Source organism: Pangasianodon hypophthalmus, chromosome 21, assembly GCF_027358585.1.
Source record: "Pangasianodon hypophthalmus isolate fPanHyp1 chromosome 21, fPanHyp1.pri, whole genome shotgun sequence".
NCBI lineage: Eukaryota > Metazoa > Chordata > Actinopteri > Siluriformes > Pangasiidae > Pangasianodon > Pangasianodon hypophthalmus.
This window is the reverse complement of record NC_069730.1, coordinates 6,622,844-6,641,249: the sequence shown is the minus strand read 5'-3', so window position 1 is coordinate 6,641,249 and position 18,406 is coordinate 6,622,844. Positions and strand designations below refer to the sequence as shown.

At 37.9% G+C, this 18,406-nt stretch overlaps 1 protein-coding gene across 1 annotated transcript in view; it reads left to right on the top strand.

Annotated features, from left to right (window-relative positions):
* The first annotated feature begins 465 nt into the window (after positions 1–465).
* Positions 466–18,406, top strand: part of septin4b (septin 4b) — a 67,912-nt gene continuing 49,971 nt past the window's right edge. Inside the window, exon 1 of the mRNA XM_034314793.2 lies at positions 466–682. Coding sequence (XP_034170684.2) covers positions 650–682 — 33 coding nt within the window. The 5' untranslated portion in view covers positions 466–649. The remainder of the gene's footprint in view (positions 683–18,406) is intronic.

Genomic DNA, 18,406 nt, shown 5'->3' with positions numbered 1-18,406 from the left:
AGTCAACAGTGCTAACCACTAAGCCCCTGAGCCCCCTTACTGGAGATGTACGAATGAATAAATAATGAGCCTAATATTTGAATGGTTAGATTATGTCCACAGGAAGTCCATGAAATTTATTTCACAGTGAAATGGATTCCTGACTGCAAAAGATTCGCCCTGATTTACACTGTGAAATAATATTACAGGAATGTCAGGGAGACTCACATGCAAATCAGCAACATCATAATATACAGGTTTTTTTTCTCTCCTGACTCAATAATGATGTTAAAAAAAATGATGGGGAATAATAAATCTACACTTCATCTTTAAAGGAGACAGACTGACGTGCTTCTGCAGGGCCTGACGCGTGTTCACGCTGCGCGTGCACGTGCGCTTGTTTTTATCCCCGCCGTGGCGCGTGACGCTGCTCGTCTCCACCAATAGCGCGCGGCGCTGCGTTTAAAGCGCTCCGTCGAGTCACGCGCAGTCACTCAGCAGCGCGAGGCGCGCACAGTGTACTGTAGAGGCGTGCAGTGTGGACGATACCAAGGACGGGAACGTCGGGGTACTTTATAGCACTGGAATATTGTTCCAAGCCTGCACACGTGGAAAGTAACCAAAAAAAAACAAAAAAACACGTTGGCAGAAATGGAGAATTCGTCCCTCAATGGCCGGTTTAGGACACCAGTCTTCAACCACGGTGAGTGACGCGGCGCGTGCGTGATGTTTTTACTGCCTGAAAGCATGCACTAATGATGTGACAGACATGCATAGCTTACACCACCTTATATCATTTCATATGACATGATGAGTGTGTATTACCTTAAATTGCATAGTACCTTAACACATGTAAATATGAATACATAAAGAGTCCATTTTATTGTATTTTTTAGACTGTTATATATATGTATATATATATATATATTTCTGTTTTTATGACTGCACAAGATGCACAAGATATTGCACAAAATGCAAAATAAGAATTTCATTGTACACTTTGAATCAAACTCAGTGTTAACATGACATCAGATTTAATCAGACCTCCCATAAACATTGTGAACATTGTTTGAACTTATTATTCCATGAACTATTATGTAAAATGAAGAATGCACACTTGTTCATATATGCAAAGAGGAGTTTGTCATACCTGACTATATATAGAATACATGGATTGAGCTGCTTTTCGTTGAACAGAAAAAAAATGTAGCAACCTACTACTAAGGGGACAATTCCCAGAGCAGAGACCTAAAATAATCCAGCAGTCATGATCTCTCATAGTTGTGTATTTCCACAAGGGACGATGCATTCTTGTGTGCTGCTTTTCTTTTAGTGCTGACATTTTTTTTAGTCTCTAAAGGCTCCTGACTTCCATGTCATTCTTCCAACTGACAGTCAAGAGTAAAATGGAGCTATATGACGCAAGAAATGGGACACTTGAACGAAGTTACGTGTCCTGTGTTAGGATCCAACTGCATACCTCTTAGAGGTGTGCGAAAGCAGTTTCGCTGATGACGGATAGCAATTTTGTCAAGATGGCATGCAGTCTTTAGAGGTAAAGGTGCATCACCTGTCACAGCACTTTGTCTTGTGTCTAGCAGGAGGGCTATTGACTGCAGCTCATCAGATAATGGCAAAAATACTCCATTTGGCAAGCCTGAGGCACACTGAAAGTGCTCATTGAACTACATGTTACTGCATTGACTATTTGGCTGGACACCAGTGCTAACTCAGGATGCTGTCTGTACTGCCAAGCAAGGTCTTGCAGTGAGTTCATCCTCTGTAATATGTTAACAATGTTCCTATGTTCGGAAATCTTTCATAAATCAGGATAGTTTTTAACCTGTATAAATAATGCCATTTGTTTGCCATGTTTAAATGATTGGTTAATATGGATGAATACTGATGTTTCTGAAGTAATGTCATTTGTGATCACAATAGCAAATTTGATCAATATCAAATCAGTATCAATACTTACGCTTCTGTAAAAGCCAAAAATTAGCTGGATTTCAGCTTCCCTTGAACCTGTCCATCAATGAGACCACCACAGGACTACCAATATACAAGCAGTAACGTTGAAGAAAATAATGGCGGCGAAGTTTATCAAGAGTAGACGGAAACTGAATCGATTTCATTTGTATTGCTTTATCCGATCCATACTTAACTCCCTTATAAAGGACATCTGGCTATTTTCATATTCGCAGAACTCTGTGGTACGATGCTGTGTTTCTCATTCGGTCATGCCAATTTTTTTTCCAGTTCTCATCCAGCTGCTATTTTTGTGGCCAGAAATGAAGGCATCTGCGCCAACATGGGTGAAATGTCACAACAGGGTGTGTGACATTCAAAATATGCTTCTGCAATGGCATTTTTCAAACACACTCAGGTTCAAAATAGCATTTATACTACCTCTAATCAGGACTTCCTCTTAGTGTAGGTGCAATGTCGAAATAGTACTTTTCAAGTGAAGTGATAAGTCCTGTACCATTTCTTACAACCTGTTTGACGGATGGGTGAAAAGGGTCTACAAGGGACTGGCATCCCATTCAGGGTGTACTTCAGTCTCATGCCCAGTGTTCCAGAGATAGACTCGAGGTCCATGATAAAGACAAATTAATGAATGTTTGCCAGATGTTCACCTTTTATTTCACCAGCTTCAATATGAAGAGGATACTTTACGCAACTACTAACAAAAATCAAAAAATAACATCGGCACTAGAATGGGTCATACTGAAGAGCTCATAGAATGCCACCTTTGCCACAAGTCAGTTTGTGAAATTTCTGCCCTGGTCAACTGTATGTGCTATTATTGTGAAACGGAAGTGTCTAGGAGCAACAACAGCGAAGCCATAAAGCTGCAGACCACACAAACTCAAAGACTGGGGCTGCCGAGTGCCTAAGCGCCTATCCTCTTTTGCATCGCTCACTAGAGAGGTCAAAACTGCCTGTTTTGAACTGTGTGTCAGGAGCCTCATAAAATGGGTTTTCATGGCCTAGCAGCTGCACACATGCCTGAGATCACTATGTGAAGTGTCGGCTGGAGTGGTGTAAAGCACTCTGTCACTGGACTCTGAAGTAGTGGAAATGTGTTCTCTGGAGTGATACATCACGCTTCACTATCTGGCAGTCTGTTGGACGAATCCGGGTTTGTGGATGCCAGGAGAACGCTACCTACTGGAATGCATAGTGCCAACAGTAAAGTTTAGTGGAGGAGGGATAATGGTCTGGGGATTTTTTTTTCTGGGTTTGGGCCCCAGAGTTTCAGTGAAAGATAATGTTAATGCTACAGCAAAGACAATTTAACCATTTGTAAGCTTCCAACTTTGTGGCAACAGTTTGGGGCAGGTCCTGTCCTGGTCCAGCATGACTGTGTCCCTTTGCACGATGCGAGATCCATAGAGACATGGTTTGATGAGGTTGGTGTGTGGGCAAGTCTATATTAATGCCCATGGTTTTGGAATGGTTTGGGACATCCAACAAGCTCGTATAGGTGTTGATGGTCAGGTGTCCAAATGCCTTTGGCCATATATTGTACCTTTGCCTTTTTCCATTTTTTTTTAGTTTTGTTTCTAAAAAAAAATAGCTAGATGGTTCTGAGTCAGCTGTTTGGATTGGTTCAATATTTTAAACTCCCTATTTGCAAATTTTGTCTGCAGAGGTAATGAATGATGGATAAATTTCCAGAACTAAAGCCATTGAGAAACTGGGCATTCACTGTTCATTTCCATACAGCTTCTGAAATATTACTGAGCTTTTCACCAGCCTGCCAAAAATATCCCTAGGAAAAAAAAAAAGTGCCTTGGTATAAAACTTTATAATACTAGAATATGAGTGGTTTTGAAACAAAACAGAAGTCTCTCTGGTGAAACCATAAATGATATTTTCCTGTACAGTAGTTTCCTTTTCAGTATGACCAGTAAACCTCTGATGAAAATAAAATCATACTACTTGCTTCCCTGACAAATTGCTCTTTGACCGCTACGATGGCCAATGTTTGTATCATGCCTATATATCTCAAATTCCTGAGAAGTCCACCTGTGGATATGTTTATGAATGATTTAAAATAAGTCAAGGGTGAATCCTGAAAGTGTGAGAGTTTTAATCATGTGGTGCGACTGTGGTGTGATAATTGGCCAACATGACTTCCATAATGATTCTGGCTACAAGTGTAGATGTTCATACAAACAGAAAGTTTTTCATCATTAAATAATAGGACTTAATAACAGGGTGTAGTAACCTCAAGAACATTTATGATGTTTTTGCCAACATTAAATGGGTGTATAGATTCAAGACAGAATGCAACTTTTTAATGTGTCATTTCACCATCTTAGAAAAGATGAATATTTTCATATACAAGACCAAACCATAAAAAGACAAATTTTTAGGGATCAAGTCAGGGAGGACCAATTACAACATTTTTTATAGGCCAGACTGGCACAGAAATAGACATTCATGGATGTGGCAGAGCTTTCTTCTGGGCTCTTGTAGCAATGTTTCCTTCATTTGCTATATTTAAGGCAAAACTATTCCTTCATTCTTGGGCTTCCACTATAAGTTCTGCATTCTGTTCTTTTCACTCATAACATCATCTGGCATATATTTCTTAAATAAACATGCCATTGGTTTTCCCCATCGTGTAACGCCACCAGTCTCCTTTAGCACACATAGTTGACATGGATGCACAAAAATATGTGCAGGTTCTTATGATTTTCATTTGCAAATGAAGCTTATGAACTGTTTATAATGATTAGTTTAGTTATGATTCTCATGTTCATTGTTCAAACTGAATAAAACCACATGTACCTCATTAAGAGGTTTAAAGATTGTGATTCAATTGAACCTGTGGGTTTCATCAATATTTACCATTTTATGCCAAAAGAGTACCAGCACAACCTTTAATGTGGCTTTATTTTGGCTATGGAGGTGGTCAACATTGTAACCTAGCAAATCCAATGAATCAGAACTTCAATTCACTTAAACAGGTAGTTCAGATGAATCAAATCATTAAAGTGATACCTGAAATTTAGAGAAAGCAGAATGGACATTAGAAAAGAAAGTGTCCACTATGGACAGAAAAAGCAGAACAGTGTCTGAGATGTCATGTCTCTCTGAAGTCCAGCTGAAACAACAGTTGGGAGTGAGGGAGTAGTGTTGGAGAGGCTGGAAAGGATTGTGGTGCACATTCCTCAGTTGGAGCTTGGTATCCCATGTCCTACTCTGTTGTTTCCTCCACCCTGATGCTCAGATCTTTGTGTTTTTATTTGTCGGAGTGGAGAAATGAATTAGTATTTATGAAACAGTCCATAGGTGGTCTGGTGATGATACAGGATGACCGAATGCTTTCAAGACATATTTGAATAGTTCTGCTTTAATGAGACGATTCTTTTGAACTATCTGTTCAAGTGAATCAAAGTTCTGAATCATTGGATTTTCTACTATGCCTGTGTTATGAAAAATTAAAGATTAAATAAGAATATTGCAGGGGTATTCAAGTAAAATTTGTGAAACTCCAGCTACACAAAATTCTTTTCTTACAAATGTCTGGATAAGCAACATGAAACACGACCGTGGCATCAACAGTTACCTTTTAATGCTTAGTCATTAATGATTAGTTCATGGCTACACATAAGACAATTTGAAGTTACTGTGTTGTTTCATAGCGACGAATCATGTTAACAAATTTGACCCTTGTCATGGACAGATGAGACATGTTATATAGTTGAAGCATAGAATAACCGCACACTTCTCAGTCCAATTTTCTTGAAAGTCACCAGTGAAATGGCTTCTTAGCTGTGATTTAATTCCGTATATTGACATAAATACTTCGTAAACAGCGAGTCAGAGTGACAGAATGTTGAAGTGCTTGACTTGACGTACACAGCAGCCAGTAGCGTTTGCAATACGCCACACCGCCAAATCTAAACAAACCTGACAGTAGCTTAGAGAGCTAGCTAAATATGGGGAACAGCGAAGAGTTTAATGAGAAACCTTTACTTACTCCTACTGATGGCCACAAAGCCACAAACGCAATGACAAACCAAGGTTACTGCTAACAAGCTGCTACCGTTGCTAACATACTACTACTGTTATAGAGATCATTTAATTGGATCACATAAATATTCATATATATGAATCATCAAACATTTTTGGTAATTTTACCAGAAGTTGTAGTCCCTGGAGGACTAGTGGTTAGGCCTTGCGCTCTCAATGCTGCGGCCTGGGTTCGATTCCCAGCCAGGGAACCAACCGCACACGACAGTGCACCCCCAATGCCAGTCCCAAGCCTGGATAAAATTGGGGAGGGTTGTGTCAAGAAGGGTATCTGATGTAAAAACTGTGCTATATCAAATATGCGGACTGATGATCTGCTGTAGTGACCCCTAACGGGAGCAGCCGAAAGAAGAACAACAAGAAGAAGTTACAGATTATATTAAAAGAGAATATCTCCAAAACTGTGTTTTCTTCCTCAGATGTAGTATTGTGGTGTTGTCTAAAACACTAAGACACAGGTACAAGCAGCTATGGAACACCAAATTTATATTTTAGGGGCACTTTAAACTTTCTGGTTTTGTCTTTTTTTGCTTTTTTTTGGCAAGCCATATCATCAATTAAATAATCAGTCCAGAGAGGGTAAATGAATAATTAAAAAAAAGCCTAAAAAGCCTATGAAACTCTTCTCTTTCTTAGCCACATGTGTAGTCACAACAGAGGCTCTGCTCCATATGCCATGATGGTTTCTGTCAAAAAAAATTAATAAATGGACTACGGCCAGTTTTTTCAGTGGTCTGCCAGTTGACAAGCCCCTGGTCTATAGTGTCCTTCTTTTGTCTCACATTCGGAAGGGCTTAAAAGAAAGTTTCCAGGTTTTTAAACCATTGTGCACCATTTCATTTTGAATGAAGTTTTTATTTTGGATGGCCTCCAAAGTCTACAGGTTATGCATTGCTTCTAGATTGCTGTCAATGCAAGATGTCACACTCTCATTGCTTTACACTTTTGCTTTTTTCCCCTCTTTCTCCTGCTCACACAAACACACACACACAAACACACACACACAGGCACTGGAGTTCAAAATAGATACTGAGGTGTGAACTGTTCTTCCCCATTCAGTCCAGTGTAATTGTACAGTATCGGCTGATTCTTGATATATTTGTATTATATAATACGTACAATACAAATTTATATTATACAATCAAAAGTAGGTAAAGTAACTACAATTGAAAGCAAGAGACTTGTGAAAATTTTAACTATAATTAATGTTTTGCTCTCTTTCTCTCTCTCATGCCTTCATATCCTTGTGTTGCTCTGATGGATGCACCTTCATATGGTTAATCCTTCATCATGGACAGATGAAGAGGTAAGTTAATGTTCGTGTTTCACCTGCCTATTTATAGGTGTGTATCTTTTACAGCTTGCCACCTAAGAAAGTGACATTCCCAGGGGTGTGGCCATCAAAGTCGTCCTCATTCCTTACACCACTCTTCATAACTAGGCTGGGTTTCTAGCACGCCCGGTATTTCTTGTTTCATAAAGCAACACTGTTGTCATGCCTGATAGGCTAAGAAGCTATGATTCAGCATTCAGTTTGTAGTTCAAGAATTTTGCAGATTTGTCTTGATTTGTCAGTCCTTTCCTGTCCTTTTATTCAATTAATGTGATATGCAGGTGTGCATAAGCCCATATTTGAGTCTGATCCAAGTTCAAATGAGCTGAAAAGCTAAAGAGTGTGGCATGTGGTTGCTAGTTGTGGTGATTAGTCACTGGCTGTTTGTCACATGGTGCTGCTGCAGCTGTGTTTGTACTCACGGAGGTGTTGCCAAACAAAGCAGATAGACAGTTTGTTGGGTGTCAAAAGCAGTTCTGCAAGTGTGACTAACCTAAGCCTTTCTTAAACCGCATTCCATGCTGTTACGTCACATAACGTTGGAAAACTAAAATTGAACAAGTTTTTTTTATTGGCACGTAATGTGTGCTTGCAGTAATCTCCTTTCCATCTGCCCTTTTACTTAAGTGAAAGTGCTTGAGTGGAAAATGCACTTAACCCTTGCTGGAGAACTGTATTAACATTTCATCATTACAGCCCTTCTGCTCTATAGATTCTAAAGCATTGCAGTAATCAGAAAACAGGTAAAAGGAAAGTATATTAGAAGCATTGTGTTCCCAACAGCATCTTGTGGAAGTTCTAGCAGGGGTATAAATGGGCTAGCAGGCTAAGCTCCACCTGTTTTTCAAAGATTAAAAAAAAGACCTCAGTATATGGTTTCATTTTTGGCATTTATATCAGATGATTTGCTGTTTACAAATGTCTTAAGGTTCAATTGGACTTTTGTGGAACCAAGCGCAACAGCACCACAAAGAAAAATACACCGATTGGTATAAAGAAGCAAGGCTGGGGCTGATTTCTTTCTAGCCCAGACTGTAGATTTATAGGAGGCATATTACTCTTGTATAAGTGTTAGTCATAACCTCTCCCCCAAAACAGGGGCAGGAGTTATGCTCTCGAGTGGCACAGAAGAAAACCCTTAACCCTATCGTCGGGAGATCACGTGTTGGATCCTGTTGGATCCTGATGATGCTGGGAGCCAAAATTGGCCGTGCTGTCTCTGATTGGCTGGCTGTTATGTGTCTCAGAGATGCATGTGTTAGTCCATAGCATTAACAGACCATAACATTTTATATATTGAATAATTAAAAGCTTGACATGCCATTTCCACAAACATTGCCATTCAACAGAAGATGAAACAGAATGCCTACATTATTGCATGGGCTGCATTTGCATATTGTGTATGGCATATTGAGGCTTATATGATGACTCAACACTTGCTTAGTACAAACTGAGATCTTCTAGTGAGACATTCGTCTTTCTCTAGACAGAACATAGCAAAACAATTGCAGTGACAATTTTTGCACCACCTGTGCACTCAAATAAATTACCATGAAAAGATTTAATCAGAAATGACATTTGAGTACAATGACATTTGGAATGAATTTAATATGTTTGCTGCTGTGTTATGCATAATTTATTCTCTTTGGAAAGATGAAGTTAATATGGAAATGTTAGCAAATACTGTGATCTGCTGAAACAGTGATATTAAGTTATATCGTTACCAGACCACCATATCGTTTATGGCATGAAAATGGTCATCTTTTAGCCTATTTTCATGGTTTATTTGTTACCGAGTCAGTAAAGAAGGAATTCAAATGTCTCAAATGTCAAATGTCTCAAATGTCCAGCCCAAGAATGGTGACATCACTGCCTTAGCAGTTTTAGCTAGCTCCCGCAGTAACTACACATACATATTGTCTCCTTTATTTTGTTTGAAAGTCCTTGTCAATCTGAAAGTCCAGGCCACAAGTCATTGTGGCTTGTGGCTGGCCGACTGTTATGTCTTGCCTTCAACTGATGCCTGCAACATGAGGTCTTTTGCTGTGGCTATAGTTAGAGTTTATTAGCCTATCAGCAAAGCTCTGTGTTTTTATTTGCATGCGTCTAAACACAGTTTGTCTGTTTCCTTCGTTTCTTGTTTTAGCAAAGCGAGGGAGGAGCGTAAAGTAATGTAATTCATACATTACATTTAAGTAGTGACCGATCTACCTGTAAAGTGACGATCAGTGCTACAAGTTAACTGCTTAACCTCGTACCTATAGTACTTGAATATATACTTCTTAGGGGTCCAAGCACTTACATTGCTCGAGCTCTCTTTGGTTCTTTGCTTGCTTTTTTATTCATTGAAATTCAGGAGCCCTATGTTTTAATTTAGTTATTATTGGGATCCAAGCACTAAAGGTTTTAGAGCCTTATAGTGTTGGTAGGATTTAATAATATGGTGTCAAAGAGCTACAAAGATGTTTTTGGGGTCCAAGCATCAAACTTTTTCAGGTGCCAACATCAGGTCAGATGTCATTTTATTGGTAACTCGGGTCCAACCACCAAAAATTATTACTTGATTTCAAGGTCAAGTTTACAAGTTCCAGGAGCCACAGCGAGACTGTTGTCTGATTAGGGGTCATAACATAAAGCAGGGGTAATGGAGTTTGGATAAAGTAGTGTTTATCAGCACTGTAATACTTGTTGGTATTGATGTAAGACTCCCATTCATTTCTGTATTAAAGACGGCTTCTCTGTCCAATGAATCTTCCCCAATAAACAAATTTATTGACACTTTAAAATGCACAAAATTGACACTAGTTTCTGTACAAAACCCACCTTCATGGGAGGAGCCTTGTGGCTTGTGGACTCCACAGATTTGGCATATTGTACTTGGCATTTCAAAATGTGGGTGTCTGGGTAGTGCCAGATTATTCCATCCAGTGATTGCTACCTTGTAGTCAGGCCTTTCTGGTAAACTGCTCCTGGTTATAAATACAAACCAAGAAGAAAAATACACTCTCACAGGCTCCCTGGATGACTTTGTCATGTGAAACAACACCTATGTTTTTCCCATGGTTCCACACCCCTATTCTGTTTGAGTCAATCTGATATTTTTGCTAAAAGTGAAACAATAGAAGAACTCAAAATTATGAGGTGGGATATATTTAAACTGCTGGTTGTATGTGAGCACAAGTTATCCTTCGATTTCCATGATAGATGTTGGCAACAGTAACCAAACTGAGCAAAAACTTTACAGGTTAGTTCAAGTTTATATGTCAGTATGTCAACCCAGGAAAGGTACTTAGAAAATCACCAAATAATGTTAATGTTAATGATGGTGTTTATGGTATCTGACAAATTTCAAAACTCAAAGTTACAGTGTCTGGCGCTTTGGTGCTTGTTGTAGGACCATGTGTTTTTAACACAAAATGGCTGACTTTAGCTATCATATAAAAATCTATGCTAGATATCTCTATAAAAAAAACCAAATGAAAAAAATTGTCAGTGTTGGCAAATTGCTGTGGTGTGAAAGGAATAAAACACTTCAGATCATGCTGTTATAGAAAAATGATCAACTTCGGGGTGGTAACAGTAACTCCGCTTCATGTCAGGCCACATCGCACCACCATGTTGTTGATTAGTGTAATATAACTACACGAGCTGTCGTGTTTTATTCCTTACATAATCCATTACGATACTAAAATAATTTTTCTAAATTAGTTTGCTAACATTTTTTTACTTTTATAAATGTCTTTACTGTTATAAATTGGGTCAATTTTTTTTTTTTTTTTTTTTGAGAAGGAGGAGGAACCTTGTCCATATTGTGAGATTCTGTTGCTTAACCAAAAATATAGGGTCTTTAAGTTTAAAAAAGTAAATGTGACATGGGATTGGTGATTGGACAGGACAGGTCTATTTGTCCCCTCAGGCAAAGTTTGATGTGATTGAAGACAATCGGCTAAGGAAGCTCCATTTCTCTCTGTTGAATCATGTTTCAAAACTCAAAACTACGAGTTCAAATGTCTCTTTAATAAATCGGACTGTTCTGTGTAATTGTCAGTGCTGGATGTTTCAGAGGGAAATTTCTTTCTACTCCGAGATCATTTGTTTGAATTAAGAATCATTTGTGTAACATGGACTGTGTTATGAGCATTAACAAAGTTATTAGTCTTATCCTTCTTTAATAAGGAGGATTTTCAGTAATCAGGTGATTAATGAATAATGTAATTGGTTACATAACAATTTGATTTGTAACAATGCTGTCCTTCTATTGGTGGCTTTTAAATGAGTGTTGTGGCAGTGATCACACACTGAGACACTGCCAGAACTTCGTCTTTGGATGTCTTTGGTCTCAACGGCACTGAATCGGCCAGTGTCACATTCGAAGACCACCGATCTCAAGTCATGACGTTAGAATTGTTGTGTGCAGTTTTTGTCTGCTACAGCAAATTGACTGGGAACTCAGCTTAAGTGGTTTTTTTTGGGGTAGATGCTGTTATTTTTGTTGACATAAAGGCCAGGATGGACTGGACCTATTAAGACTTCTCATTAGAAATAGCTACTGAGTAATACTAATGATCACCTCAGGAGATAAGGATTATTAAAGACCCCTGTCTAGTCTGGCTGCATGTTGCATTTATGCTTGGTGTGGTTTTTACAATTTTTTTTGTCGTTATACCAGGAGCTATCTGTGTTAGCTCTGGCACATAAGAACACTGTAATTAACACTATCTCTACAAGCAGTTGTGACATTTGGCCTTTAATTGCAAATATGAAGTACTTGAAATGAATAATTCAAGTTTGGACTGTAGATCTGTCTGGTCTCTAATTGATTAGCTTTATCCATGTACATGAGCACAGCCCAGATGTGCACTGCTTCCTGTCTCATCAACCTCTGTATGTCAGCCTTAGCCAAGTTGTCCCTTCTACCGCTGTGGTTTTGGAGACACGGTGACCCGGAAATGCCTGTGAGCTCATAAAGAGCCCCCGGTATAAGGACACACTCTATAAATAGCTTCCAGCCTGGTTCTCATGGCCCATGGAGATCTTCAGAGTGGACCAGCAGGACGCCAATCGTCCAGGCTGTACATTGTGGCTGAGGTCCAAACCGAGCGAGGACAGACAAATGTTTGGAGGGGACTGTGGATGGCAGATAGCAGAGGTTCTTGATCGGGGAACTGCCAAATCACAGAAGAATGATTAAGAGTTTCAAGACTCTAATGATAAGATTATAATTAAATTCCTTGCTGTTCTCTGCTATTTTCAGCAAACAGACATGCTTGGTCGGTCGTGTGTTCATCTGAAATTGGCAGTAGTACTGATCAGTTATGCGATATGTAAGAAATAAAACATAACGGGGCATGCTGTTATAGGAAAATAATCAGCATTGAGGTGGTGTGATGTCCCCACACTTAAGATTATATCCATAACAACACATCCCAGAGTTTTTCAATTTGCCAACATTACACTTAATTAATAATTAAAGAATAACACGTAACACTTTTTATCAGTACGTAGTTACATTAAGTGGAACATCCACGATGTTAGTTCCTGATAGCACTTATGTTATAGCAGCTATAAACAGTCATTCCTTCATTAGTCTCTTTTTTCTATCTCAGAGTTAATAAATCAAAAAAGAAAAACACAGTGTGCCATGTTACCAAGAAGCAACAAATCACAAAGTGCTCTGGGCTGAAGACTCTGCTGTGGTGGAAAACCTACTGACTTTAATCCTGGAGACTCCTTCCAACATCTCTTACAGAAAGTTTCACCATATTAATGATTGTTTTTACATTTTACTTTGTAAAATAACATATTTTTATCAATTTATTATTAGCCTTAGATCATCAGCCATACTCATCCCCGTGAATTGGCTGTTACTATAGAAATGCTAACATATCAGAATGAGCACATCACTGACATTTGAAAATCCGGTCACTAACTCTGAATTTCATTCAGGAAACAGCTACCTATGTAGACATCATCTACGTTGGACTGTGTTGAAGCAATCCCAAGATAAAGTCTATCCCATGAAGCAAAGCATGAGAAAGCTCTTCTAAGGCTGCACGCATCATTCTCAGTAAAGGCGATGCCACAATTCTGATCATTAGATATGAGTTCTTTTAAAAAGTATGAATCTAGGGATACAAAAATCCAACTTTTTTTCCATCTTTGCTACACCGTGCTGTGAGTATTGGTCAATACCCAATGCTGAGCCAATACCAGCATCGTTTTAGTGACAAAAATCAGATTGGATCAGAGAATATGACAATCTGAATCAATACGATCCAACTCTTCATGCCATTATTGGCCTCAATGCTAATACTCAGTATCAGATCAGTGCAGCTCCAGCTAACAATTTTAGATTAGTTTTGTAAATAACATTTGTTTTATGAATTTGTGTTTAAGAAAATTGATTGCATCAGATTTTCAGGGTGTTCCGAGAATGTTTTACTGCAACATATTTACTTGCAGGAACATAATGCTAATTTTTGTCTAGCTGGGAATTTTATGAGAAACAATTGTGAAGCAAAATCTTATTATAGCAAATGTTTTTAGAACATTACAGCAACATATTTTTGGAACGTTGCAACCTAAAATCAGAACCTGTGGAACAATCACTGAATGTTCTGAAGGTTCTGTATTAGCTGGGTCTGAACATGGGTCTGTACATGAGTCTGTACATTTGACTGAAGACATGACGTAATTAAACTGCCTGTCTCATAGCTAACATTATCTTTACAGTTTTGTTAACAATAATTTGAGTTCGTGAAGTCTTTCCTTTGGCTACATTTTGTTAGCTAAGCTACTCTATTGAGGCAGCGAGCTTTAAACTTGCTAGCACGTTTTATTGTTCTTTCTTTCAAGAGACAACCCTATAAAATAGCCTAGTTGTGTTTTTGCGTAAGCTGAGAAGATAATAACCAACGTGCGAGTAAACTAAAGAGGTGAAGAATGATAATGAAGAATGTCCCAACTGCAAAGTTTGAGAATTTTAGCTACAAGGTTAAGATTCTGTTTAATCATACCGGTTAACATGTACATTTCTAAAGATATTCTTGTGTTATCATTAGAAACTGTGATAAAAGGTTTATTCTAATCGACAGATGTTGAATTAAGACTTAAGATGTGATAATGTTGCAGGTTACAAGGTAGGCTACATGGCGTGTCCAGAGTCAACACCCTCAGCTGCTATCTGATCACAGATGTGCCTTAAACTCTTCCAGATGTGGGTCAGGTCAATAAACCCACTAGAAACGAGATGAAGAAAATGGCTTCCTATTCACTATACTCTCTAAGAAAAAAGGGTTCCTCAAGGGAATTTGGATGGTTAATAGTACTAACATTCAAAAATCATTCTACTTTGAGCCTTTTCTGAACCCAGAATTCTGCTGTAAGTTTCTACATTGAATCTTTAAGGGTTCCTGCAGAGGGACAAACCGAAGAACACTGAGGGAAACAAGGTTCCTTCTAACCTCAAGAGTGAATATAGTAACTATATAGAGTATAACATTAGTGCCTATTGCACTAATATATTTGCATGCTGGAAATTTGATGGATATTAAGGACACACATTTTGTTGTGACCCACACTTTTATAATTAGTTAGAAAGTCCATAATAAAAATAAGAAAACTCTTATTGAAGGCAGCTGGTTAGAAAGCTGGTCTTGTACAGAATTTTTATTTTCCCTACATTTCAGTGTTAATTTTTTTTTTTTTTTTACATTTTTCTGATTCTAAATTAAAATATCATTGAACTCACTGCAATTTGTTAGCAAACCCAGATATTATGATACATATTGGGTGTCGTATTTTGTACCACAACATTGTAGAATTCTCAGATCTGATTGGTTAGAAGGATTGATTAATTTTCTATAAAAGCTAATTCACAAAGACTTATATGGCAGATGCTCAACATAATCAAAGTCTAATAATAAACGGATTTTATTTAACAAAGAATATATAAATTTAACAAAAATTTTTATTTAACAAAGAATATCATCGTTGATATGGTGATACTTTCTGTTAGGAGACATCTCCTGAACACGGATTGACTAGTTATCATTGCTGTAACATAAGTGATAACAGGAACTAACCTGACTCATGAATGTTCTGTAATACTAAATATTATAAATATTATTATAATTATAAACAGTTAAAAAGCATGATATCATTCATTAATAAATTTTAATAAAAAATTGTCAGTTGGAAAATTGGATCACACAACCCTGTCGTGGATTATTTTCCTATAAAAGAATGCCCTGTCATGTTTTTTTTTCTTTACATACTACCCACCTCTAGTGACTAAAACTAGAGCATATATAACCATTCATATCCATTTAAATGTGCAATGCTTGTCTTTGTATACAGAAACATTCATATACGGAAGTATTATGAGAATTCATTCTGACTCCTTCAGACAGAGGCCTAAAAAAAATCATGGATGTGTCAGTCAGACATGTTCCATCCCTCTATCTTTCACAGGATTGGTTAAATTTCATAATAAAGCCACATTCTTCAGTTCATTCTTAGTCAACTAGCTAACCTGCTGAGCCGGTATAGGTCACTCCATATAGGGTTAATGTATGTATTGAAACAGATGATGATTCATGTGTGGAATGCGGAACCATGCTGTGGTATGGAGCTGTATGAATTTTCATAATGAGCTTAAGATTTAATCCTCTGCGTGTAAGTTGGTTCTCATACACAGCAGTGTTCATGTCTCAGTCAAGTGGTTCAGACCACCAAATAGAAAACCAACTCTCACATATTCTTAAAAAGAACAATAACCACCTCTGTTCTAATGTCATTCACATCGGAGAATTGTCCTTAATTTTGTCATAATCATGATTAAATAACTCCTTTCTTGCCTGTGTCTGGTCGATCAGGGTCAGAAAGTTCTTGGTCATGAAGGACTGCAACATCATTTGAAAGGATCCACTCACACAAATGAAGTGACTCATACACACTATTATCTAGAAACCAGGGAGAAAGAGAGAGACACTTCTCCTGCAATACTTAAAGGTGCAATAGTCGATTTTATTTATTCCTTACTTCTACAAATAACCGTGGAAGATATGTAGAATGTGATAAACAGTGCATTAAGCCATGGCCTTAGAAAAGTGTGTTAAGTCACTGAGAAAACCCGGAGTGCTTGTTTGTGTTTAGATGCACGTCCTGTCAGTCATTTTATAGACACTTATGCGGGCCTCCCTGGAAAAAAAATATCTAATCTTACCTAATGCACCTTTAAGTGTGCTACATTTAATATCCCAAACCACATCAGACACACAGACTGACAGATAAGGAGAGAACAGGCAAGCAAAATGTGGGTTTATTAATCTTGTCATAAACATAATGTCCTATTGTCATATTTCTCCTTATATGTATGCCTTAAAATATTGAGTTTCTTGTTTATATTCTTAAGCCGATGTGAGAGTTTTTAGAAATAGTTTTGAAGTTTCTTTGAAGATCTTGGAACAAATTTCTTTGTATTTATGACCAGCAGCTCAGTAAATGCTGCCGTTACAAATTAATTAATAAACAAATTAATTTCGCCTTTTACCCAAGTTGGCATCAGTGTGTCATCCGTAGCTGCGAAATGATGTCCACGGCCTTGTCATCATGTGTAAATAGTTACAGCATGAATGAATGCAGATCTGTCATTTAGGCAAAGCAATGCATTGTCCAGTAAACCAATTGGCTGGCTTTATTTTTTCCAGTGCCACCTTTCAGTCTGAATTAGAGGTTCATTTAAGCCTAATAAATCATAATAATTAAAATGGTTTTAAAAATCCATCTGAAATAAAACCCATATTCTGTTTAGAGTGGTAAGATAACTGCTTTAGTCTCTTCTTGGAGCCCTGATGAATCAGGAAGTATATTAATACTGACATGATGGTGACATTTTGCTGGTCCGTATGAGGAAACAAAAGGCCTAGGCATGACACTATTTAGTTTCACTAATGCATAATTCAGTGGTAAATTGTGTAACGTCAGTGATATATATGTGTGTGTGTGTGTGTGTGTGTATGGGTGTGTCTGTGTGTTTGCTACTGTGTGTTATATTCCTGAGACCCACCATATGCTTCTCATTGTCGGATCAAAGGCGAGACCCGAGGCCCCTGTCTTTCTAAATTGCCATGTGTGTATATGTGTGTGTGTGTCCCCATTCTTCTGGGCAAAGAGCTCTCCTCTTAGATCAGTTTACACACAGACATGCCTAGTGCAATTTCCACCTCTGTGCAACAAACACCACAAGTGCACTAGATGTGATCATTCTCATCTCTCTCTCTCTCTCTTTTTCCTCTCTTTTCTTCCCCACCTACAGAGGTGTGTTTTTTGGTGTCAGATGGTCAGTCATTTAAGGATGCTCTGTTCTGTTTTCTTTGGCTCTATGAACTACCAGTAATTATAGACTAGTGTGTATTCACTTCGGTTGTTGGGATGAAGGGTGTGGAGGAAATATTCTTTATAGCAATTAATGTTGAATTCTTGTTTATATTAATGCACTTATTCTAATATGGTATACTTTTTTAGTATAGTATATTTTAAACAGGGACTTGTATGTTTTATCTGCATAAATGCCTTAAAAATGTATGTAAATTTTGGGCATGGTGAAAGAGCCATTTATTTAGCAGTCATAAAAGGAGTCTCCAGTGTCAGAGCTTTGTTAAAAATCAGTTTTCTGACACGAGAAAGCCTTCAGGACTGAGGAGTTTGTGGTTTCTTGGTAGCTTGACTTCTTCTGTTTGAACAGAGGCTGGTGAGGGAACAACTGTTTAAAGCTGTTATAATATAAGTGACAGAAACTAATGTTCCATGTTATACATAACCATTAACAGATAAAAAATATGGTGTGTCACTGGTTAATAATTAAAAATTGTTAGAAGTGGCACATTGCTGGAGCATAAGAAGAATAAAACACTCCAGTATGTGCTGTTATTAGAAATTAATCAACTTCACAGCCCCATTGGGTTTATTCCTTTCTTATTTAATGCAATATTACAGAGTGTCCTGAAAGTCTTCATACAGAGGGGAAATTAACCCTTTTTA